This window comes from Salmo trutta, chromosome 36 (assembly GCF_901001165.1).
Source record: "Salmo trutta chromosome 36, fSalTru1.1, whole genome shotgun sequence".
Lineage (NCBI taxonomy): Eukaryota > Metazoa > Chordata > Actinopteri > Salmoniformes > Salmonidae > Salmo > Salmo trutta.
In genome coordinates, this window is record NC_042992.1 from 39505138 (window position 1) to 39530642 (window position 25505).

General features: G+C 44.8%; 1 protein-coding gene across 1 annotated transcript in view; it reads right to left on the minus strand.

Annotated features, from left to right (window-relative positions):
- The window catches only part of LOC115176075 (ephrin-A3), a 99742-nt gene that overhangs the window by 14395 nt on the left and 59842 nt on the right, over window positions 1-25505 (minus strand). The window contains exon 2 of the mRNA XM_029735859.1: window positions 2404-2714. Within this exon, the coding sequence (XP_029591719.1) occupies window positions 2404-2714 (311 nt within the window). The remainder of the gene's footprint in view (window positions 1-2403; window positions 2715-25505) is intronic.

Here is a 25505-nt window from a genome sequence, read left to right on the forward strand (position 1 = left end):
GCACCATATTCCCTACATACTGCACTACTTTGACATATATGCCCTGGACAAAAGAAGTGCAGTACATAAGGAATAGGGTGCCAAATGGGATGCAACCAAAGTGAAATGGTCATTATAGTTTATTACAGCAGTTTAACACAGTTACTGTATAGTGGTACATTTAAGCAAACAGCAAAGTATATTTAGGAGTGTGGTGTAAGAGTTAAATGACCTAAAGTAGTTTAATGACTCACAAATTGAATGCTGTAATAGTCCAACTCTAACTTACTAAGGTATGTGGGTGAGTGCTACACATTGCTAATGGCTGAAGCGAATTCCCACTTACGATGTAAAGTACCTGCACTTGGGAAAGCGCTATATAGATAGCCCATGCAACCTGGTGTCATTACTCGACTATAACACTATGTAGAGAACGAGTATCTCAGCTCCTTACAGATGTAGTAGTACAATCATCATTACATAGTTATTATACACTACCGGTCCAAAATTTTAGAACACCTACTAATTCAAGGGTTTTCCTTTTTTTTGTTGACTATTTTCTACATTGTAGAATAATAGTGAAGACATCTAAACTATGAAATAACACATATGGAATCATGTAGTAACCAAAAAAGTGTTAAACAAATTAAAATAGATTTTAGATTCTTCAAAGTAGCCACCATTTGCCTTGATGACAGCTTTGCACACTCTTGGCATTCTTTCAACCAGCTTCACCTGGAATGCTGTTCAAACAGTCTTGAAGGAGTTTCCACATATGCTGAGCACTTGTTGGCTGCGTTTCCTTCACTCTGCGGTCCGACTCATCCCAAACCATCTCAATTTGGTTGAGGTCAGTGGATTGTGGAGGCCAGGTCATCTGATGCAGTCTAGGACACTGCATCTCAGTGCAAGAGGCGTCAATACAGTCCCTGGTTCGTATCCAGGCTGTATCACATCCGGCCGTGATTGGGAGTCCCATAGGGCAGCGCACAACTGGCCATCATTGTAAATAATAATTTGTTCTTAACTGACTTGCCAAGTAAAATAAAGGTACAAAAATAATGCAGCACTCCATCATTCTCCTTGATAAAATAGCCCTTCCACAGCCTGGAGGTGTCCTGGGTCATTGTCCTGTTGAAAAACAAATGATAGTCCCACTAAGCCCAAATCAGATGGGATGGCGTAACGCTGCAGAATGCTGTGGTAGCCATGCTGGTTAAGTGTGCCTTGAATTCTAAATAAATCACAGACAGTGTCATCAGCAAAGCACCCCCACACCATAACATCTCTTCCTCCATGCTTTACGGTGAAAAATACACATGCGGAGATCATTTGTTCACCCACACCGCATCTCACAAAGACACAGCGGTTGGAACTAAAAATCTCAAATTTGGACAAATTTTCACCGGTCTAATGTCCATTGTTCGTGTTTCTTGGTCCAAGAAAGTCTCTTCTTATTATTGGTTCCCTTTAATAGTGGTTACTTTGCAGCAATTTGACCATGAAGGCCTGATTCACACAGTCTCCTCTAAACAGTTGATGTTGAGATGTGTCTGTTACTAGAAGTGCGTGAAGCAATTATTTGGGCTGCAATTTGAGGTTGGTAACTCTAATGAACTTATCCTCTGCAGCAGAGGTAACTCTGGGTCTTCCATTCCTGTGGCAGTCCTCATGAGAGCCGGTTTCATCAAAGCACTTGATGGTTTTTGCGACTGCACTTGAAGAAACTTTCAAAGTTCTTGAAATTTTCCGTATTGACTGACCTTCATGTCTTAAAGTAATGATGGACTGTTGTTTCTCTTTGCTTATTTGAGCTGTTCTTGCCATAATATGGACTTTGTCTTTTACCAAATAGGGCTATCTTCTGAATACCACCCCTACCTTGTCACAATACAACTGATTAGCTCAAATGCATTAAGGAAAGAAATTCCACAAATTAACTTTTAAGAAGGCACACCTGTTAATTGAAATGCATTCCAGGTGACCACCTCATGAAGCAGGTTAAGAGAATGCCAAGAGTGTGCAAAGCTGTCATCGAGTGAAAGGGTGGCTATTTGAAGAATCTCAAATATAAAATATATTTTGATTTGTTTAACCCTTTTTTGGTTACTACATCTTCCCTGTGGCTCAGTTGGTAGAGCATGGTGTTTGCAACGCCAGCATGGTGTGTGCAACGCCAGGGTTGTGGGTTCGATTCCCACAGGGGGCCAGTACAAAAAAAAAAAAAAATGTATGAAATGTATGCATTCACTACTGTAAGTCGCTCTGGATAAGAGCGTCTGCTAAATGACTAAAATGTAAATGTAATTTCATAGTTTGTCTTCACTAATATTCTACAATTAAAGAATGAATGAGTTGGTGTTCTAAATCTTTTGACCGGTAGTGGACTTCTATACAGACTTAGAATATAAATATTCCACTCACATATGTAGTAGTACTCGTGACCCACGTTGAACTCGTAGCCCAGGGAGAAGGCGCTGTAGCGCTGGAACTTCTCAGAGAATTTGATGGGTGCGTGGGGCGCGTGTGGCCGGTTGCACTCCCAACGCTTGAAGCCCATCTGGGGGTCGCAGGTGCGGTAGCCGCGGTAGCTGACCATGTAGAGGACGTACTGCTCGGCCACAGTGCGCTCCAGTGTCCCCCGCTGGCTGGCGGCGGTAGTGTTGTAGTGTGGGCAGTAGATGTCCAGGTAGTCGTTCACTGCCACCTGCACCGTGTAGCCCTCCCTCCGTAGACTGGCAAGAGAGAGAGAGAGAGAGAGAGAGGGGGGGGGAGAGGAGACAGTAGGATGGAGGGAAGGACAGAGAGAGGGAGGGAGGGAGAGCGAGTGGGGGAGGGAGGGGGAGAGGAAGGAGAGAAAGGTGGAGGGAGATGGAGGAAGAAGAAATAAAGACAAAAAGAAGGAAAAAGAGAGGAAATACAATGATGAGTAACAGCATAGTATAAAACTCTTATCAGGGAGGGACTACTTTACAAATAGTAATGTTCTCACTCTATTCACAGTCCTAAAACCAACCAGGGTTGCTACAGAAAATAATACTCAATCCTTCAAGCCTACTGTCATTCCCATGAGCATGACATAGTCTGGGTCAGTGAGGCGGAAGGAGAACATGCCATTGGAGACATGTAGCTCTTCTACCACAGGAAGGAGAGATACACTGACATGTGAAGGGTCCCATGCACCCACGGCGACCAAACACAGTGTACCAGTGTGTTAGCAGGTACCGAAGGTTAGTCTAGGGTTGGGACATGTGGAGTGTGTGTGTGCGTGCGTATACAGTCAAAGCTTTAGCCTTAGGCGAGGAAATGAGGTGACATGATTTAACATCCTACCCAATAACATGTCTGTTAATCATACTATGCACAGTTGAAGTCGGAAGTTTACATACTCTTAGGTTGAATTCATTAAAACTCGACTTTTCAACCACTTCACAAATTTCTTGTTAACAAACTATAGTTTTGGCAAGTCAGTTAGGACATCTACTTTGTGCATGACACAAGTAATTTTTCCAACACTTGTTTACAGACAGATTATTTCACTGTATCACAATTCCAGTGGGTCAGAAGTTACCATACACTAAGTTGACTGTGCCTTTAAACAGCTTGGCAAATTTCAGAAAATGATGTCATGAGGGTACCACGTTCATCTGTACAAACAATAGTACGCAAGTATAAACACCATGGGACCAAGCAGCCGTCATACCGCTCAGGAAGGAGATGCGTTCTGTCTCCTAGAAATGAACGTACTTTGGTGCAAAAAGTGCAAATCAATCCCAGAACAACAGCACAGGACCTTGTGAAGATGCTGGAGGAAACAGGTACAAAAGTATCTATATCCACAGTAAAACGAGTCCTATATTGACATAACCTGAAAGGCCGCTCAGCAAGGAAGAAGCCACTGCTCCAAAACCGCCATAAAAAAGCCAGACTACGGTTTGCAACTGCACATGGGGACAAAGATCATACTTTTTGGAGAAATGTCCTCTGGTCTGATAAAACAAAAATAGAGCTGTTTGGCCAAAATGACCATTGTTACGTTTGGAGGAAATAGGGGGAGGCTTGCAAGCCGAAGAACACCATCCCAACTGTGAAGCACGGGGGTGGCAGCATCATGTTGTGGGGATGCTTTGCTGCAGGAGGGACTGGTGCACTTCACAAAGTAGATGGCATCATGAGGAAGGGAAATTATGTGGATATATTGAAGCAGCATCTCAAGACATCAGTCAGGAAGTTAAAGCTTGGTCGCAAATGGGTCTTACAAATGGACAATGACCCCATGCATACTTCCAAAGTTGCGGCAAAATGGCTTAAGGACAACAAATTCAAGGTATTGGAGTGGCCATCACAAAGCCCTGAGCCTCAATCCTATAGAAAATGTGTTGGCAGAACTGAAAAAGTGTATGCGGGCAAGGAGGCCTACAAACCTGACTCAGTTACACCAGCTCTGTCAGGAGCAATGGGCCAAAATTCAACCAAGTTATTGTGGAAAGCTTGTGGAAGGCTACCCCAAACGTTTGACCCAAGTTAAACAATTTAAAGGCAATGCTACCAAATACTAATTGATTGTATGTAAACTTCTGAACCACTGGGAATGTGATGAAAGAAATAAAAGCTGAAATAAATCATTCTCTCTGCTATTATTCTGGCATTTCACATTCTTAAAATAAAGTGGTGATCCTAACTGACCTAAAACAGGGAATTGTTACTTGGATTAAATGTCAGGAATTGTGAAAAACTGAGTTTAAATGTATTTGGATAAGGTGTATGTAAACTTCCGACTTCAACTGTATACTCATTATCATAATTGTACAAATAATTATTATACAAACTTATTATGCTTATCTTGAAGGGATGGAAAGGACAACTGATGAGATGTGAGGTATCCTTAGCTGTGGCAGGATAAATGTCAGGGGAAATCTGCAACAACTGGAGCGGTATTTACTACTTTGTACCATTAGGCGGCAGTATTGCGTTGCATTCAGCCCTAGGGTTCGTCTCTCACCCTCTTCTTTCTCACACTCTTTCTCTCAATTACAATCTCTCTCTCTCTCTCTCACACACACACACACACACACACACACACACACACACACACACACACACACAGGGAAAATGAGCAAACGCACACATGAGTGAACGGTCACACACATGCACGCACGCACAGACACAATACTAGGTCAGGTCTCAAGGGAGATTATTATTCAATTACAAAATGAGGATCACCTCGCTCTCTTTCTCTCTCCCTCTCATTATAGTGTAGTAACATTGCTCCTTTTCTGGGTATTTTTCTCTACCACAATCGATACCTCTGTCTTTTCCCTTCTCTTTGTTTGCATTACACACATGTAGAGACAGAAGAATATCATATCCCTTAACCACTGTTCTTTCCCTGGCATCAATCTTATCTCATCGCTCATACCCCACTCCTTTCTCAGATGTTGGATGACAGATTTTTGTCTCGCGGTGTTGTAAAAAGAAACACAGCCATGCTTCAAAGGGACTACATTTAGAGAGAGTGGGAGAGATGGGAGGGAAGAAAACGAGAGGGGAAAGAGAGAGAAAGAGGGAACGAGATGGAGAGGGGGGGAGGAGAGAGAGGAGAATAGAGTAAGAGATAGTAAAAGAGGGAAAGGTAGAGGAATGATGGAGAATGTGATGATGGGGAAGCTTGGATGCAAATGGGGTATAAATACATAGGGAAAGGAGCTTCTGTCATTGAGAGAGTAGGCGGAAAGGAATGAGTGAGGGTGTGCATTTACAAGTGGGTGTGTATATTATGTGTGCACGTGGGTGTGTGTGAGTGAGTGTTGAACACTGAGGCTTTAGTAGCACACTCTACGCATAATACATAACACGAGGACAGAATGTTAGATCACAGTTCCGTCATAAAGGCACAGAAAGCGTCAGAGGAGGATGCTCTGTAGGTGTGTGGAATCATAGACTTATTTACAAAACAAAAATATGAACGCAACAATTTTATAGATTTTACTGAGTAACAGTTCATATGATGATATCAGTCAATTGAAAAATTCATTAGGCCCTGATTTCACATGACTGGGAATACAGATATGCATCTGTTGGTCACAGATACCTTAAAAAAAAAAATGGGCCTCAAGATCTCATCACGGTATTGTTATTCAATCGATAAAATGCAATTGTGTTTGTTGTCCGTAGTTTATGCCTGCCCATACCATAACCCCACCGCTCACCCACAACAACGCCATGCACGTGGTCTGCGGTTGTAAGGCCGGTTGAACGTACTGACAAATTCTCTAAAACGAGGCGGTTGGAGGCGGTTTATGGTAGAAAAATTAACATTCAGTTATCTGGCAACATCTCTGGTGGACATTCCTGCAGTCAGCATGCCAATTAGACGCTCCCTCAAAACTTGAGACCTCTGTGGCATTGTGCTGTGTGACAAAATTGCACATTTTAGAGTGTTCTTTTATTGTCCCCAGCACAAGGTGCACCTGTGTAATGATCATTCTATTTAATCAGCTTCTTGATATGTCACACCTGTCAGGTGGATGGATTATCTTGGCAATGCTCACTAACAGGGATATAAACAAATTTGTGCACAACATTTGAGAGAAATAATCTTTATGTGCATATGGAACATTTCTGGGGATCTTTTATTTCAGCTCATGAAACATGGGACATACATATTTTATATTTTTGTTCAGTGTATAAGCAGTCCACTTAGTGACCCATGACATATTAGGTAGTGGGGCAAGGAAGGGTGGGGAGAAGGGAGGAAGATTTAACAACAGAGAAAGGGAGAAAAGGAGGAAGAGGAGGAGGGCTAGTGGGGGAATCTAAGCAGGACAAAGAGAGGAAAACACAGTGAATGATGACAAACAAGTGAATAAAATGGAGAGTAAGTGAGGCAGAGGGAGAGACAAAGATGTAGTGCACCTCAGGGATACACATATATGTAGTAGTGCAGGGAAAAAAGAGTGATGGTGCCTTTCTTTCTCATCCTGTCTCGCTCTCTCTCTCCCCGCTGTGCATTGTCTCTGTGTCGTTTCTGCTGTATCATCATCATTTTCCTATGAGTGGGAAAGCACTGCTCGTTAGTACAGCCGGCAGAAGCTGGTGAAGACAGCCTAGCAAGGGGGGAGCGAGGGAGAGAGAGGAGTGACAAAGACAAAGATAGCACCACTGTACCTTGCACCACAAAAACAAGTATTTTGAGAATACAGCCGCTATCAATAAATAACAAAGATACTGTAAAAGAGACAGTGGACAGAAACTAGCGTTCTGTTCTGCAGTGGAAGATCTAAACAAAATCCAATTTCCAACCAAACCAACCACCATTGTGAATGAGCATAAACAAAATGTCCATTACCGTTACATCACAGACAATAATACTGTTAGAGTAACAACATTGACTGTTAGTAATAGTAGATCTACATGCTGTTTACATGCAGGCTGCTGTCTGATCATCATATCCAACCAAACCTCTCCATTGTGGATGAGTATAAGCAATATGGTCATTACCTTTACATCACTGTCAATACCATCACAGTTAAAGCATTGACTGTTAGTAATAGTAGATCTCTAGATCTACACACTGTTCACATGCACGATGCTGTCTGACCTAGCCTGACAACTCACAGTAAATTATTCCGCTGCTCTATAATTCACTTCATACTTTAGTCTGAGATTGCCATCGCACACATAAAATGGTCAATACCGTTACATGATTCATTATGTTACATGGTTCATTATAGTAACATTCATGTCCCTGCTGTTACAGTAACAGCATCGACTGTTAGTATTAGTAGTGTTAGTGTATCTACACTGTACAAAAATATAAAGGCAACATGTAAAGTGTAAAGTGAGCTGAAATAAAAGATCCAAGAAATGAAAGAAATGTCCCACAAAAAGCTTATTTCTCTTAACATAAATCTTTAGGGCCTTTTTTCAACCAGAGCTTCAATAATATTCAAGGCGGACGATTGCATTGTCTTACTAAACGTTTCGGAACAAAATGGTTCCCATGGGCGCCAGCGTCATAGTAGTAATAGCCCTGCCCCTGTGACCAACTTCCCAAGCCTCTCTTTGGGTCAGTTTCTACCATAGAAGACTCAAACCACTTTGTAAAGACTGTTGACATCTAGTGGAAGCCTTAGGAAGTGCTAAATGATTAATAAGTCCCTGTGTGTTTCAATGGCAAAGGTTTGAAGTGATTCCACACATCAGATTTCCATTTCCTGTTAGGATTTGTCTCAGGGTTTTGACTGCCATATGAGTTCTGTTATACTCACAGACACCATTCAAACAGTTTTAGAAACTTTAGAGTGTTTTCTATCCAAATCTACTAATTATATGCATATTCTAGTTACTGGGCAGGAGTAGTAACCAGATTAAATCGGGCACGTTTTTTATCCGGCCGTGCAAATACTGCCCCCTATCCCCAACAGGTTTTAAAGACAAGACTCTCGTTAATCTAACCACACTGTCCGATTTCAAAAAGGCTTTATAGCGAAAGCAAAACATTAGATTATGTCAGCAGAGTACCCAGCCAGAAATAATCAGACACCCATTTTTCAAGCTAGCATATAATGTCACAAAAACCCAGAAGACAGCTAAATGCAGCACTAACCTTTGATGATCTTCATCAGATCACACACCTAGGACATTATGTTATACAATACATGCATGTTTTGTTCAATCAAGTTCATATTTATATAAAAAAACAGCTTTTTACATTAGCATGTGACGTTCAGAACTAGCATACCCCCGCAAACTTCCGGGGAATTTACTAACCATTTACTAAATTACTCACGATAAACGTTCACAAAAAGCATAACAATTATTTTAAGAATTATAGATACAGAACTCCTCTATGCACTGGATATATCCGATTTTAAAATAGCTTTTTGGTGAAAGCACATTTTGCAATATTCTAAGTACATAGCCCAGCCATCACGGGCTAGATATTTAGACACCCGGCAAGTTTAGCCTTCACCAAAATCAGATTTACTATAAGAAAAATGGTCTTACCTTTCCTGTTCTTTGTCAGAATGCACTCCCAGGACTTCTACTTCAATAACAAATGTTGGTTTGGTCCCAAATAATCCATCGTTATATCCAAACAGCGGCGTTTTGTTCGTGCGTTCTAGACACTATCCGAAATGGTAAATCAGGGTCGTGCGCATGGCGCATTTCGTGACAAAAAAAATCTAAATATTCCATTACCGTACTTCGAAGCATGTCAACCGCTGTTTAAAATCAATTTTTATGCAATTTATCTCGTAACAAAGCGCTAATATTCCGACCGGGAATCTGTGTTTCGGTAAATAGAGGGAAAAACAGAAAGCCGGGGGCGGCCAGTGCACGAGCATGAAGCCCTTTGTCCTCTGATAGACCACTTAGCAAAAGCGCTCGTGTGTTTCAGCCAGGGCTTTGAATTACGTCATTCAGGTTTTTCCCGGGCTCTGAGAGCCCATTGGAGCCGTAGGAAGTGTCACGTAACAGCAGAGATCCTTTGTAATGAATAGAGATGACAAAGAAGGGCAAGAAATGGTCAGACAGGGTACTTCCTGTACAGAATCTTCTCACGTTTTGGCCTGCCAAATGAGTTCTGTTATACTCACAGACACCATTCAAACAGTTTTAGAAACTTTGGAGTGTTTTCTATCCAAAGCTAATAATTATATGCATATTCTAGTTTCTGGGCAGGACTAATAATCAGATTAAATCGGGTGCGTTTTTTATCCAGCCGTGAAAATACTGCCCCCTAGCCATAAGAGGTTAAACAACGTTTGACATGTTTGAACGAACGTAAATATATTTTTTTTGCACATTCGGGACGACAAGTCCCGCGCGCTTCAGTACATTATGAGTAGCATTCGGAACGCGCTAACAAGAAGGAACTATTGGGAAATAAATTATTAACTTTTTCGAACAAAACTACATTTGTTGTGGACCTGGGATTCCTGGAAGTGCCTTCTGATGAAGATAATCAAAGGTAAGGGAATATTTACAATAGTATTTTTGATTTTAGATGGTTCCAAGATGGCGCTAACATGTATCGCCTAGCCTATTTTTCTGAGCATACCACGTCGTTTATTGCAAAGTGTGATTTCCCAGTAAAGTTATTTTTAAATCTGGCAATGCGGTTGCATTCACGAGATGTTAATCTATAATTCTTTGAATGACAATATTAAATTTTAACAATGTTTTCGAATAGTAATTTTGTAAATTGTAGCGCTGATTCACCAGAAGCATTTGAGGGAAAATATTTTCTGAACGTCACGCGCCGATGTAAAATGCTGTTTTTATATATAAATATGAACTTTATCGAACAAAAAATGCATGTATTGTGTAACATGATGTCCTAGGAGTGTCATCTGATGAAGATTGTCAAAGGTTAGTGCTGCATTTAGCTGTGTTTTGGGTATTTGTGATGCATCTAGTTGCTTTGAAAATGGCAGTGTGATTTTTTTTGGCAGGGTACTCTCCTAACATAATCTAATGTTTTGCTTTTGCTGTAAAGCCTTTTTGAAATCGGACAACGTGGTTCGATTCAGGAGAGGTGTATCTATAAAATGGTGTAAAATAGTCATATGTTTGAGAAATTGAAGTTATAGCATTTATGAGGTTTTGTATTTCGCGCAACACGATTCCACTGGCTGTTGACTAGGGTGGGACCTTGCCCAGACAGGTTAAATGCTGTGCACAAATTTGATTACATCCCTGTTAGTGAGCTTTACTCCTATAACAAGATAATCCATCCACCTGACAGGTGTGGCATATAAGGAAGCTGATTCAACAGCATGACCATTACACAGGTGCACCTTGTGCTGGGGACAATAAAAGGCCACTTTAAAATGTTCAGTTTTGTCACACAACACAATGCCATACATGCCTCAAGTTGAGGGAGCGTGCAGTTGACATGCTGACTGCAGGAATTTAATGTAAATTTCTCTACCATAAGCCGCAGCCAACATAATTTTAGAGAATTTGGCAGTACGTCCATACCATTCCTGCCAAAATATGATCAAAGAACAGAACAAGACCATGTTTTGGTGTGGTTTGCATTCACCAGTGAGCAAATGTCCAAATGGCCTCACAACCGTCTAACCGTGTAAGCGCAGGACCTCCACATCCGGCTTCTTCACCTGCGGGATCGTCTGAGACCTGCCACCAGGACAGCTGATGAAGCTGAGGAGTATTTCTGTCTGTAATAAATGCCTTTTGTAGGGAAAAACTCAATTCTGATTGGCTGGGCCTATGCCCTCCCAGGCCCACCCATGGCTGCGCCCCTTCCCAGTCTGTGATATCAATAGATTAGGGCCTAATGAATTTATTTCAATTGACTGATTTTATTATATGATCTGTAACTCAGTAAAATCGTTGAAATTGGTGCATGTTGCATTTCTATTTTTGTTCAGTATACATGCCGCTCACATTCAGGTTGGTTTCTTAGTCTGACCATCAAACAACCTTCATTCAATCCCAATACAAGCATCATGACATCTTAAATCATCTCCCTCAAGGTCACCATTAAGGATTTACAGTTGAAACACAGGTGCAATCATGGAATAAATGTACAAGTAACATAGTAATGCACAATCAATTTCTTCCTCTTATTTCTCCAATTGTCTAACTAATAGAAGACTGACAGGCTCCTCTAACTGTGGGACGAGACAGGGACAGGCTCTGCTGCTTTCCCCGTACCTTAGCACCAAAGTCATTACATCGTCTCCAAGTAAAAGTACACACAGTCTCCAGCAAATCTTCCCTCCGCTGATTGGGTTAGCCTCGTAATTAGCGCACGGTTTACTGTGTTCCGATCCAAAATGGAGGCTGAAAATAAATGCGTGGGGGGAAAAAAAGAGCTAGATGCTACAGCCTTTCAGGTCTGGGATTACCCCTGGATCTGATTGGAGTATACTGTAGTGATGATTCAGAGATGACTCAGAATAGTGGTGGTGGGTGCTGCTCTACACATCACACACACACGCACGCACACACACACACGCGCACGCACACACGCACACACATATGTGTAATTCAGTCTGACTGCACACATTAAGGAAACAGGTCCCCATAGTGGAGCTATGTCTGGCTGCAGATTGGAGCTACTACATGAATACCATCCAATGACTGTAGTGATTCCAGCATGTGACAGTCTCTATCTCAGGCAAAACAGCCAATAGAGGGAGCAGGTGGAAACTGTCCACTCTCTGATTGGTGGAGAGCTGATAGTGAAAAACCACCAGGTGATGTCACACAACAACAAATAAATACCAGACTTTGAAGTACATTCTTTACAGTGTACTTTAGAAGAACAGAACTACTAGCCTATAATAATTTATGTTCTATCAACAGAGGTATGAAAGGAGAGTGTACCAGCATCCTAAATGGCACCCTATTCACTATTTTGTGCACTACTTTTGACCAGGGCCCGGTTTCCCAAAAGCATCTTAAGGCTAAGTTCATCACTATTGGATCCTATGTTATAACAATGAACTTAGCCTTAAGATGCCTTTGGGAAACCGGGCTCTGGTCAAAAGTAGTGCATTGTATGGAATGGGGAGCCATTTGGGACACAGCCCATCTCTGAAGGTGAGTCTCTAATTGTGAGTGGATATTAAAAGGCCTCTGGCTCACCTTTATTCATTCTCAAAGTGCCTCCTGATGAAAAGCAGATCTCATTCTCCCTCTCTCTTTCTTCATCTAATACCTCGTTCCCTCAGAAGAGCTGTATTGATACCAATACAAAAGCTGTGGTGCGGACGAGCCTCGCTCTGCTCGCTCTCTGAGAGCGCACTCTAAATGGGTTCTGTCAGAGAATGGAGACTCTCATCACAGTGAATTCTTCACAGTGCCCATCTCAGTGGGAATGTCAGGCACATGTGTTGCGGCGAAGGCATATGAGAACACAGTGCTTATCTTGTAGACATGCCTCCTCTCAGGCTACAGGCCACATTGATGAGACAACGGTGTAGAAGAGCCAAGAGCCTATTGTGAGCACAGACACGTGCACACAATAGGACACACAGACGCACTCTAGCAGCACTCACGCATGCAAACACACACACAAATATGAAATACTTTATTTGAATCCGCAAATCACATTACACTCGAGAAGGATTCCAACATTTCTAAGGACACGGATATTTGGACACTTATGGATACAGATAGCGCCTCCTTCTCCACAGAGATAGGCTGCCCATGACTGCTGACACAGAGCAGAACCTCGTTAACTGCTTTGCCTCGGTCTTATGCAGGACTGCAATCTGAAGACCATGTACTGTCAGCCTATGTAGATGGCTGAGAAGCTTGCACTGATAACCGATGCTGTTCAGGCGTGACACGAGGGGCTGGTATTTCAGTAACTTGTCAGCAAAGGCCTGCTCCATGTAAGTGAAAAGAGCAACTCACTTACAAAATGAGCACCTCCCTCTGGCGTCCCCCCTCAACAACAATATCTGCCATAGTTGGTATACAAGAAAACACATCATCGTCAACATCGAACCAGCCTCCAATGACAAGAGAATGTTTGTGAATATGTGCTGTCGGTGAGGCTACCGGTCTCACCTCAGTACCTATCAAGTCGACAATGCAGTCATGTCTAGCTATGTACAGGTCTTGTACGAACGGCAACCATTAGCAACACGTGCAACAGACTCCATTACATTTGACTTGAGTAAGACACACACACACACACACACACACACACACACACACACACACACACACACACACACACACACACACACACACACACACACACACACACACACACACACACACACACACACACATTGTCAACAGACAAACACAGAAATAGAAGAACAAAGATTGCCAGCGAACAGCCCGAGGAATAAAAAAGTAAACCCAGGAAGAAACACACTGAAGCCATAAGACAACAGAACCATACCTACTTCTAAGGTTTCAAAGAGCAGTGTCTGAGCTTTGAAGTGTGGGGTATGAAAGCCTCAGCAGCTCTCATAGGAAGTCTGCTACAGTGGGGTGTTAGCTTTCACAAACCTAACTCTTTAAGCCTCTCCTTTGGGTTCGCACAGAGAGTGAGAGAGAGGATGGAGGGAGAATGATGAGAGAGAGTATGAGAGAGCAAGAGAAAGGGAGAGAGGAAGAGAGAGAGTGAGAGAGAGGGATAGAATGGAAGAGAGGAAATGGAAGAGAGGAAATTGGAGAGAAGTAGAAAGGGAGAGAGAGAGGAGAAAAGAATGCTACTCATATCGTCTGGGCCTTCAACAGTGCCAACCTCAGCAAGCCCAATAGAGTAAGGTGGACTTTTATGTCTGAGCCAGAGTAACTGCAGCGATTTATGCAAACGTACACACACACACATACGGACGCACACAAATCCATGGTATGCAAATTTAGCTCCATTTTGTTTATTATTTGTCCTGAAACTCCCCAGTCCTTAATTACAAGCATACCCATAACACGATGCAGCCACCACTATGCTTGAAAATATGGAGAGTGGTACTCAGTAATGTGTTGTATTGGATTTGACCCAAACAACATTTTGTATTCAGGAAATAAAGTTAATTTATTTCAATATTACTTTAGTGTCACTCCCTGACCTGAGAGAGACGGTTTATTTCTCTATTTTGTTAGGTCAGGGTGTGGGGTGGGCATTTTATGTTTTGTATTTCTTTGTGTTGAGCCGAGTATGGTTCCTAATCAGAGGCAGCTGTCTATCGTTGTCTTTGATTAGGAATTATACTTAGGCAGCCTTTTCCCACCTGTGTTTTGTGGGCAGTTATTTTCTGTTTTGTACTTTATTACCTGACGGAACTGTTTGGCTTTTCAGTTTGTTTCTTTGTTCTAGCGTTTTCATTGTTTAATAAATATAACACACTTACCACGACACTTACCACGCTGCGCTTTGGTCCCCTCTCTACGACAGCCGTAACAAAACTACCCACCACCAAAGGACCAAGCAGCGTGGTCAGGAGGACTGGACCTTGGAGGAAATCCTGGATGGGGCAGGACCCTGGACAAGGCCTGGGGAGTATCGCCGTCCGCAAGAGGAGATAGAGGCAGCGAAAGCGGAACGGCAAAACTATGAGGAACAAGCACGGCAACAACGGAAGCCCAAGAGGCAGCGCAAATTTGTTTTGGGGGGGGGGCACATGGGGAGATTGGCGAAGTCGGGGTTGAGACCTGACCCAACTCCCCGTGCTTACCATGGGGAGCGAGTGACCGAGCAAGCACCGTGTTATGCGGTGATGCGCACTGTGTCGCCAGTGCGCACTCACAGCTCGATGCGCTCGGTGCAAGCTCCTCCCAGTTGCCGTGCTAGAGTTGGCAGTCAGCCAGGAAGAAGTGTGCCGGCTCAGCATTCCTGGTCTCCAGTACGTCTCTTCGGGCCAGGTTATCCTGCGCCAGCTCTACGCACGGCACCCCCCGTTCACCAGCACAAACCAGTTTGTCCTGTGCCAGCGCGCCACCATTGCTGGGCTAAAATAAACATCCAGCCAGGATGGAGTGTGCCAGCCCTAAGCTCCAGACCTCCAGTGCGCCTCCACGGCCCAGTATACCCTGTGCCTGCTCTGCGCACCCAGTCTCCTGTGCGTCTCCCCAGTCCGGTGAGACCGGTTCCAGCTCCACGTAGGAAGCCTCCAGTGATGATCTATGGCCCGGAGCCTCCAGTGATGATCCATGGCACAAAGGCTCCAGTGATGATCCATGGTGCGGAACCTGTTCCCAGTCCGGAACCTACAGCGACGGTCCCTAGTCCGGAGCCTCCAGCGACGCTCCCCAGTCCGGAGCCTCCAGCGACGCTCCCCAGTCCCGGAGCCTCCAGCGACGCTCCCCAGTCCCGGAGCCTCCAGCGACGCTCCCCAGTCCCGGAGCCTCCAGCGACGCTCCCCAGTCCCGGAGCCTCCAGCGACGCTCCCCAGTCCCGGAGCCTCCAGCGACGCTCCCCAGTCCGAAGCCTCCAGCGACGCTCCCCAGTCCGAAGCCTCCAGCTACGCTCCCCAGTCCGAAGCCTCCAGCGACGCTCCCCAGTCCGAAGTCTCCAGCGACGCTCCCCTGTTCGGAGCCTCCTGAGACGGCCTGCAGCCCGGAACCTCCTGAGAAGGCCTGCAGCCCAGAGTCTTCAGCGGTGGCCTGCAGCCCAGAGTCTTCAGCAGCAGTCGGCAGTTCAGAGCCTCCGGTGATGATCCACGGTCTGGTTCCTCCGGCGACACAGAAGCGGGGGGATCAGCGGGCGGTGTGGGGGCTACGCCCCGAACCAGAGCTGCCGCCAAGTATAGATGCCCACCCGAACCCTCCCCTATAGGTTCAGGTTTGCGGCTGGGAGTCCGCACCTTTTGGGGGGGAGAGGGGGGTACTGTCATGCCCTGACCTGAGAGAGACGGTTTATTTCTCTATTTTGTTAGGCCAGGGTGTGGGGTGGGCATTCTATGTTTTGTATTTCTTTGTGTTGGGCCGAGTATGGTTTCTAATCAGAGGCAGCTGTCTATCGTTGTCTCTGATTAGGAATCATACTTAGGCAGCCTTTTCCCACCTGTGTTTTGTGGGTAGTTATTTTCTGTTTTGTACTTCGTTACCTGACGGAACTGTTTGGCTTTTCGGTTTGTTTCTTTGTTCTAGTGTTTTCATTGTTTAATAAATATAATGAACACTTACCACGCTGCGCTTTGGTGCCCTCTCTACGACAGCCGTAACATTTAGTGCCTTGTTACAAACAGGATGACTGTTATGGAATATTTGTATTCTGTACACGCTTCCTTCTTTTCACTCTGTCGATTAGGTTAGTATTGTGGAGTAACTACAATGTTTTTGATCATTTACATTTACATTTAAGTCATTTAGCAGACGCTCTTATCCAGAGCGACTTACAAATTGGTGCATTCACCTTATGATATCCAGTGGAACAACCACTTTACAATAGTGCATCTAAATCTTTTAGGGGGGTGGGGGTTAGGATTACTTTATCCTATCCCAGGTATTCCTTAAAGAGGTGGGGTTTCAGGTGTCTCCGGAAGGTGGTGATTGACTCCGCTGTCCTGGCGTCGTGAGGGAGCTTGTTCCACCATTGGGGTGCCAGAGCAGCGAACAGTTTTGACTGGGCTGAGCGGGAACTGTGCTTCCTCAGAGGTAGGGAGGCGAGCAGGCCAGAGGTGGATGAACGCAGTGCCCTTGTTTGGGTGTAGGGCCTGATCAGAGCCTGAAGGTACGGAAGTGCCGTTCCCCTCACGGCTCCGTAGGCAAGCACCATGGACTTGTAGCGGATGCGAGCTTCAACTGGAAGCCAGTGGAGAGAGCGGAGGAGCGGGGTGACGTGAGAGAACTTGGGAAGGTTGAACACCAGACGGGCTGAGGCGTTCTGGATGAGTTGTAGGGGTTTAATGGCACAGGCAGGGAGCCCAGCCAACAGCGAGTTGCAGTAATCCAGACGGGAGATGACAAGTGCCTGGACTAGGACCTGCGCCGCTTCCTGTGTGAGGCAGGGTCGTACTCTGCGAATGTTGTAGAGCATGAACCTACAGGATCGGGTCACCGCCTTGATGTTAGTGGAGAACGACAGGGTGTTGTCCAGGGTCACGCCAAGGTTCTTAGCACTCTGGGAGGAGGACACAAGGGAGTTGTCAACCGTGATGGCGAGATCATGGAACGGGCAGTCCTTCCCCGGGAGGAAGAGCAGCTCCGTCTTGCCGAGGTTCAGCTTGAGGTGGTGATCCGTCATCCACACTGATATGTCTGCCAGACATGCAGAGATGCGATTCGCCACCTGTTTATCAGAAGGGGGAAAGGAGAAGATTAATTGTGTGTCGTCTGCATAGCAATGATAGGAGAGACCATGTGAGGATATGACAGAGCCAAGTGACTTGGTGTATAGTGAGAATAGGAGAGGGCCTAGAACAGAGCCCTGGGGGACACCAGTGGTGAGAGCACGTGGTGCGGAGACAGATTCTCGCCACGCCACCTGGTAGGAGCGACCTGTCAGGTAGGACGCAATCCAAGCGTGGGCCACGCCGGAGATGCCCAGCTCGGAGAGGGTGGAGAGGAGGATCTGATGGTTCACAGTATCAAAGGCAGCAGATAGGTCTAGAAGGATGAGAGCAGAGGAGAGAGAGTTAGCTTTAGCAGTGCGGAGAGCCTCCGTGACACAGAGAAGAGCAGTCTCAGTTGAATGCCCAGTCTTGAAACCTGACTGATTAGGATCAAGAAGGTCATTCTGAGAGAGATAGCAGGAGAGCTGGCCAAGGACGGCACGTTCAAGAGTTTTGGAGAGAAAAGAAAGAAGGGATACTGGTCTGTAGTTGTTGACATCGGAGGGATCGAGTGTAGGTTTTTTCAGAAGGGGTGCAACTCTCGCTCTCTTGAAGACGGAAGGGATGTAGCCAGCGGTCAAGGATGAGTTGATGAGCGAGGTGAGGTAGGGGAGAAGGTCTCCGGAAATGGTCTGGAGAAGAGAGGAGGGGATAGGGTCAAGTGGGCAGGTTGTTGGGCGGCCGGCCGTCACAAGACGCGAGATTTCATCTGGAGAGAGAGGGGAGAAAGAGGTCAAAGCACAGGGTAGGGCAGTGTGAGCAGGACCAGCGGTGCCGTTTGACTTAGCAAACGAGGATCGGATGTCATCAACCTTCTTTTCAAAATGGTTGACGAAGTCATCCGCAGAGAGGGAGGAGGGGGGGGAGGAGGATTCAGGAGGGAGGAGAAGGTAGCAAAGAGCTTCCTAGGGATAGAGGCAGATGCTTGGAATGTGGTAGAAAGTGGCTTTAGCAGCAGAGACAGAAGAGGAAAATGTAGAGAGGAGGGAGTGAAAGGATGCCAGGTCCGCAGGGAGGCGAGTTTTCCTCCTCGGAGCCCTGTTCTGTGAGCTCGCAGTGAGTCGTCGAGCCACGGAGCATGAGGGGAAGACCGAGCCGGCCTGGAGGATAGGGGACAGAGAAAATCAAAGGATGCAGAAAGGGAGGAGAGGAGGGTTGAGGAGGCAGAATCAGGAGATAGGTTGGAGAAGGTTTGAGCAGAGGGAAGAGATGATAGGATGGAAGAGGAGAGAGTAGCGGGAGAGAGAGAGCGAAGGTTGGGACGGCGCAATACCATCCGAGTAGGGGCAGAGTGAGAAGTGTTGGATGAGAGCGAGAGGGAAAAGGATACAAGGTAGTGGTCGGAGACTTGGAGGGGAGTTGCAATGAGATTAGTGGAAGAACAGCATCTAGTAAAGATGAGGTCAAGCGTATTGCCTGCCTTGTGAGTAGGGGGGGAAGGTGAGAGGGTGAGGTCAAAAGAGGAGAGGAGTGGAAAGAAGGAGGCAGAGAGGAATGAGTCAAAGGTAGACGTGGGGAGGTTAAAGTCACCCAGAACTGTGAGAGGTGAGCCATCCTCAGGAAAGGAACTTATCAAGGCGTCAAGCTCATTGATGAACTCTCCAAGGGAACCTGGAGGGCGATAAATGATAAGGATGTTAAGCTTGAAAGGGCTGGTAACTGTGACAGCATGGAATTCAAATGAGGAGATAGACAGATGGGTCAGGGGAGAAAGAGAGAATGTCCACTTGGGAGAGATGAGGATTCCAGTGCCACCACCCCGCTGGCTCGATGCTCTAGGGGTTTGCGAGAACACGTGGGCAGACAAGGAGAGAGCAGTAGGAGTAGCAGTGTTATCTGTGGTAATCCATGTTTCCGTCAGCGCCAGGAAGTCTAGGGACTGGAGGGTAGCATAGGCTGAGATGAACTCAGCCTTGTTGGCCGCAGACCGGCAGTTCCAGAGGCTGCCGGAGACCTGGAACTCCACGTGGGTCGTGCGCGCTGGGACCACCAGGTTAGAGTGGCAGCGGCCACGCGGTGTGAAGCGTTTGTATGGCCTGTGCAGAGGGGAGAGAACAGGGATAGACAGACACATAGTTGACAAGCTACAGAAGAGGCTACGCTAATGCAAAGGAGATTGGAATGACAAGTGGACTACACGTCTCGAATGTTCAGAGAGTTAAGCTTACGTTGCGAAAATCTTATTGACTAAAATGACGAAAATGATACAGTACTGCTGGCTGGTGGAGTAGGCTAGCTAGCAGTGGCTGCGTTGTTGACTTTGTTTGAATGTGTAGCTGGCTAGGTAGCCTGTTCACCGGACGTGCTTGTTGCACCCTCGACAACTACTATGATTATTATTATTTGACCATGCTGGTCATTTACGAACATTTTAACATCTTGACCATGTTCTGTTATAATATCCACCCGGCACAGCCAGAAGAGGACTGGCCACCCCTCATAGCCTGGTTCCTCTCTAGGTTTCTTCCTAGGTTTTTGGCCTTTCTCAGGAGTTTTTCCTAGGGAGTTTTTCCCAGCCACCGTGCTTCTTTCACATGCATTGCTTGCTGTTTGGGGTTTTAGGCTGGGTTTCTGTACAGCACTTTGAGATTTCAGCTGATGTACGAAGGGCTATATAAATAAATTTGATTTGATTTGATTTGATAGTACTACACCTTGTCATGATACAAAAGCAACTTTGTAGCTAGCTAACATAACACTAATCAAGACGTTCCTTTGTAATGTATTTAGTTTCTACAATGCTGCTCGTCGGTAAAAGTTGGCTAGGTATGGAACAATGGCGTCGCGGGGGACGGAAATAGCTGGCTAGCTAACCTCGATAATTACTAAACTACACAATTATCAAGCTATGACAAAGACAACTATGTAGCTAGCTAGCTAACACTGAACTAGTCAAATCGTTCCGTTGTAATGTATTAGTATCTACAGCGCTGCTAGTCGGTAACGGTTGGCTAGCTAGCAAACCCACTAGCTAGCAGTGGGTTTGATGACTAGGTGTGTTGACTAAGTCTGGAGTCTGGACAAGGCGTCGCGTCGCGGCTGGCTAGCTAACCTCGATAATTACTCTAAACTACACAATTATCTTAGATACAAAGACAGCAAAGACAACTATGTAGCTAGCTAACTAACACTAACACTACACTAATCAAGTCGTCCGTTGTAATGTAATAGTTTCTACAGTGCTGCTAGTCGGTAGAGGTTGGCTAGCTAGCAGTGTTGACTAGCTAGCAGCTAGCAGTGTTGACTACGTTAGGAGGACGAAAAAATAGCTAGCCTCGATAATTACTCTAATTACTCAGATTTCTCCTGTCACAGACATTAAACTCTGGAACTGTTTTAATGGTGAAATCCTGAGAGTGGTTTCCTTCCTCTCTGGCAACTGAGTTAGGAAGGACATCTATCTTTGTAGTGACTGGGTGTATTGATACACCAATCAAATGTAATGAATAACTTCACCATGCTCAAAGGGATATTCAATGTCTTATTTTGACCCATCTACCAATAGGTGCCCATCTTTGCGAGGCATTGGAAAAACTCCTTGGTCTTTGTGGTTGAATCTGTGTTTGAAATTGACTGCTGGACTGAGGGCCCTTACAGATAATTGTACATGTGGCGTATAAAGATGAGGTAGTCATTCAAAAATCATGTTATACACTATCACACCCTTTGCCATAACAAAGGGGTTGAATACTGATTGAATAAACACATTTCAGCTTTTCATTTTCTATTAACTTGTAGAACATTTTTAAAACATAATTCCACTTTGACATTATGGAGTATTGTGTGTATGCCAGGGGTGTGAATACTTTCTGAAGGCACTGTATATCCCATATAGCAAACCTTGTGAAAATAATTACAACATACACACACACAGAAACAGCAGAAAAGAAAAACAATATGCATGCTCCAGAGAAGGCCTCTTTCTGCCTGGAGCAGTGCTGAGGACACTGGAGCAGTGCTGAGGACACTGGAGCAGTGCTGAGGACACTGGAGCAGTGCTGAGGAAAATTCAAGTATCGGCTAAATCTGTATCCTGATATGAGGTGAGTCCCTGCCATACAGGTTTAGAGCAGCAAGAGCAGAGCGGCGGAAGATGGACCATATTTTGCTTCCTGAATAATTGACTGGCACAAGAACATTTGGTATCGCTCTCTGTTTATTCCATCTCTCGCTCTCTCAGGGCCATGACTTGGGCGGCAGGTACATAAAGACCTTACGTAGGGGGCAGTATTTTCACATCCGGATAAAAAAACGTACCCGATTTAATCTGGTTATTACTACTGCCCAGAAACTAGAATATGCATATAATTGTTTGATTTGGATAGAAAACACCCTAAAGTTTCTAAAACTGTTTGAATGGTGTCTGTGAGTATAACAGAACTCATATGGCAGGCAACAACCTGAGAAGATTCTGTACAGGAAGTGCCCTCTCTGACCATTTCTTGGCCTTATACACTCTCTTTATTGAAAACTGAGGATCTCTGCTGTAACGTGACACTTCCTATGGCTCCCATAGGCTCTCAGAGGGCGCCAGAACGTTGAATGATAACTTTGCAGCCCATGGCTGAAAAACAGTAGCGCATTTGGTAAGTGGTCGATCTGAGAACAATGAGACGGGCGTGCGCATGCACGTGAAGAGGCCATTTTCAACTTTGAGTCTTTGAACGAAAACAGGGTTTCCCGGTCGGAATATTATCGCTTTTTTACGAGAAAAATCGCATAAAAATAGATTTTAAACAGCGTTTGACATGCTTCGAAGTATGGTAATGGAATATTTAGAATTTTTTTGTCACGATACGCGTCCGCGCGTCACCCTTCGGAAAGTGTCTTGAACGCAAGAACAAAACCGAGGATATTTGAACATAACTATGGATTATTTTGAACCAAAACTACATTTGTGGATGAAGTAGAAGTCCTGGGAGTGCATTCTGACGAAGAACAGCAAAGGTAATCCAATTTTTCTTATAGTAAATCTGAGTTTGGTGCGTGCCAAACTTGGTGGGTGTCAAAATAGCTAGCCCGTGATGGCGAGCTATCTACTCAGAATATTGCAAAATGTGCTTTCACCGAAAAGCTATTTTAAAATCGGACATAGCGATTGCATAAAGGAGTTCTGTATCTATAATTCTTAAAATAATTGTTATGTTTTTTGTGAACGTTTATCGTGAGTAATTTAGTAAATTCACCGGAAGTTTGCGGTGGGTATGCTAGTTCTGAACGTCACATGCTAATGTAAAAAGCTGGTTTTTGATATAAATATGAACTTGATTGAACAAAACATGCATGTATTGTATAACATAATGTCCTAGGAGTGTCATCTGATGAAGATCATCAAAGGTTAGTGCTGCATTTAGCTGTGGTTTTGGTTTTTGTGACATTATATGCTAGCTTGAAAAATGGGTGTCTGATTATTTCTGGCTGGGTACTCTGCTGACATAATCTAATGTTTAGCTTTCGTTGTAAAGCCTTTTTGAAATCGGACAGTGTGGGACGATTTCGTCCCACATACCCTAGAGAGGTTAACAGGAGAGAATACATACGTTCAAGGTATTCTCTGTGATAAAGCATTGAAGTGAGTGAACCTATGTCAAGGTCTTCTCCAAAGTAAGTTCCTTATTCTGACTGTCTATGTAATACCCAGACAAAGACAGTCTGCATGTCACGTCCTGACCAGTAGAGGGAGTATTTGTTTTTTATTTTGGTCAGGACGTGGCAGAGGGTATTTGTTTTATGTGGTTCGGGGTGGTGGTTTATTTAGTAGGGTGTTTGATTTATTATTTCCGTGTTTTTGGGTACTGTTCTATGTTAGTGTATTTCTATGTTCTGTCTAGTCTTTTGTATTTATATGTTTTGTTTATTGGGGTTGGACTCTCAATTGGAGGCAGGTGTTTTCTCGTTGCCACTGATTGAGAGTCCTATATATGGGTATGTGTTTGGTTTAGTGTTTGTGGGAGATTGTTCCATGTATAGCTTATGGCCTTACAGGACTGTTTATTCGTCGTCGTGTTTATTTTGTTTTTTCCTTCTTTCCGTAATAAAAGAAGATGAGTACACATATACCCGCTGCGTTTTGGTCTCAATCCGACGACAACCGTTACACTGCAAGTTTACTTAAGCTGCAGGATGACTATTTTTCTTCTAATATGGATTCAAGGTTCTTATGAATGGAAATAAGGGACCACAATGTAAATAAGTAATTGACTGTCATCCCTGACAAGTCTTAAAATGTGTGTTTTGACAAGACAATAACCAAATATTTTAAATTGTCAAATAAAATCAATGAACAGTTCATTGGCTGGCTCGTCAAGGACCGCCAACTATACTGAGAAGACAAAGATGGGCATTAGCTGGAATTACATGGCAGAGGAAGTAAACTCAGCAAAAAAAAGAAACGGCCCTTTTTCAGGACCCTCTCTTTAAAAGATAATTCATAAAAATCCAAATAACTTCACAGACCTTCATTGTAAAGGGTTTAAACTCTGTTTCCCATGCTTGTTCAATGAACCATAAACAATTAATTAACATGCACCTGTGGAACGGTCGTTAAGACACTAACAGCTTACAGACGGTGGGAAATTAAGGTCTCAGTTCTGAAAACCTAGGACACTAAAGAGGCCTTTCTACTGACTCTGAAAAACACCAAAAGAAAGATGCCCAGGGTCCATGCTCATCTGCGTGAACGTGCCTTAGGCATGATGCAAGGAGGTATGAGGACTGCAGATTTGGCCAGGGCAATAAATTGCAATGTCCGTACTGTGAGATGCCTAAGACTGCGCTACAGGGAGACAGGATGGACAACTGATTGTCCTCGCAGTGGCAGACCACATGTAACAATCCCTGCACAGGATCAGTACATCTGAATATCACACCTGCGGAACAGGTACAGGATGGCAACAACAACTGCCCGAGTTACACCAGGAAAGCGCAATTCCTCCATCAGTGCTCAGACTGTTCGCAATAGGCTGAGAGAGGCTGGACTGAGGGCTTGTAGGCCTGTTGTAAGGCAGGTCCTCACCAGACATCACCGGCAACAACGTCGCATATGGGCACAAACCCAACGTCACTGGACCAGACAGGACTGGCAAAAGTGCTCTTCTCTGACGAGTCATGGTTTTGTCTTACCAGGGATGATGGTCGGAATCGCGTTTATCGTCGAAGGAATGAGCGTTACACCGAGGCCTGTACTCTGGAGCGGGATTGATTTGGAGGTGGAGGGTCCGTCATGGTCTGGGGCGGTGTGTCACAGCATCATCGGACTGAGCTTGTTGTCATTGCAGGCAATCTCAACGCTGTGCGTTACAGGGAAGACATCCTCCTCCCTCATGTGGTACCCTTCCTGCAGGCTCATCCTGACATGACCCTCCAGCATGACAACGCCACCAGCCATACTGCTCGTTTGGTGCGTGATTTCCTGCAAGACAGGAATGTCAGTGTTCTGCCATGGCCAGCGAAGAGCCCGGATTTCAATCCCATTGAGCACATCTGGGACCTGTTGCATCGGAGGGTGAGGGCTAGGGCCCTCCTAAATGTAAAATGATTCCCCCCAGAAATATCCGGGAACTTGCAGGTGCCTTGGTGGAAGAGTGGGGTAACATCTCACAGCAAGAACTGGCAAATCTGGTGCAGTCCATGAGGAGGAGATGCACTGCAGTACTTAATGCAGCTGGTGGCCACACCAGATACTGACTGTTACTTTTGATTTTGACCCCCCCTTTGTTCAGGGGCACATTATTCCATTTCTGTTAATCACAT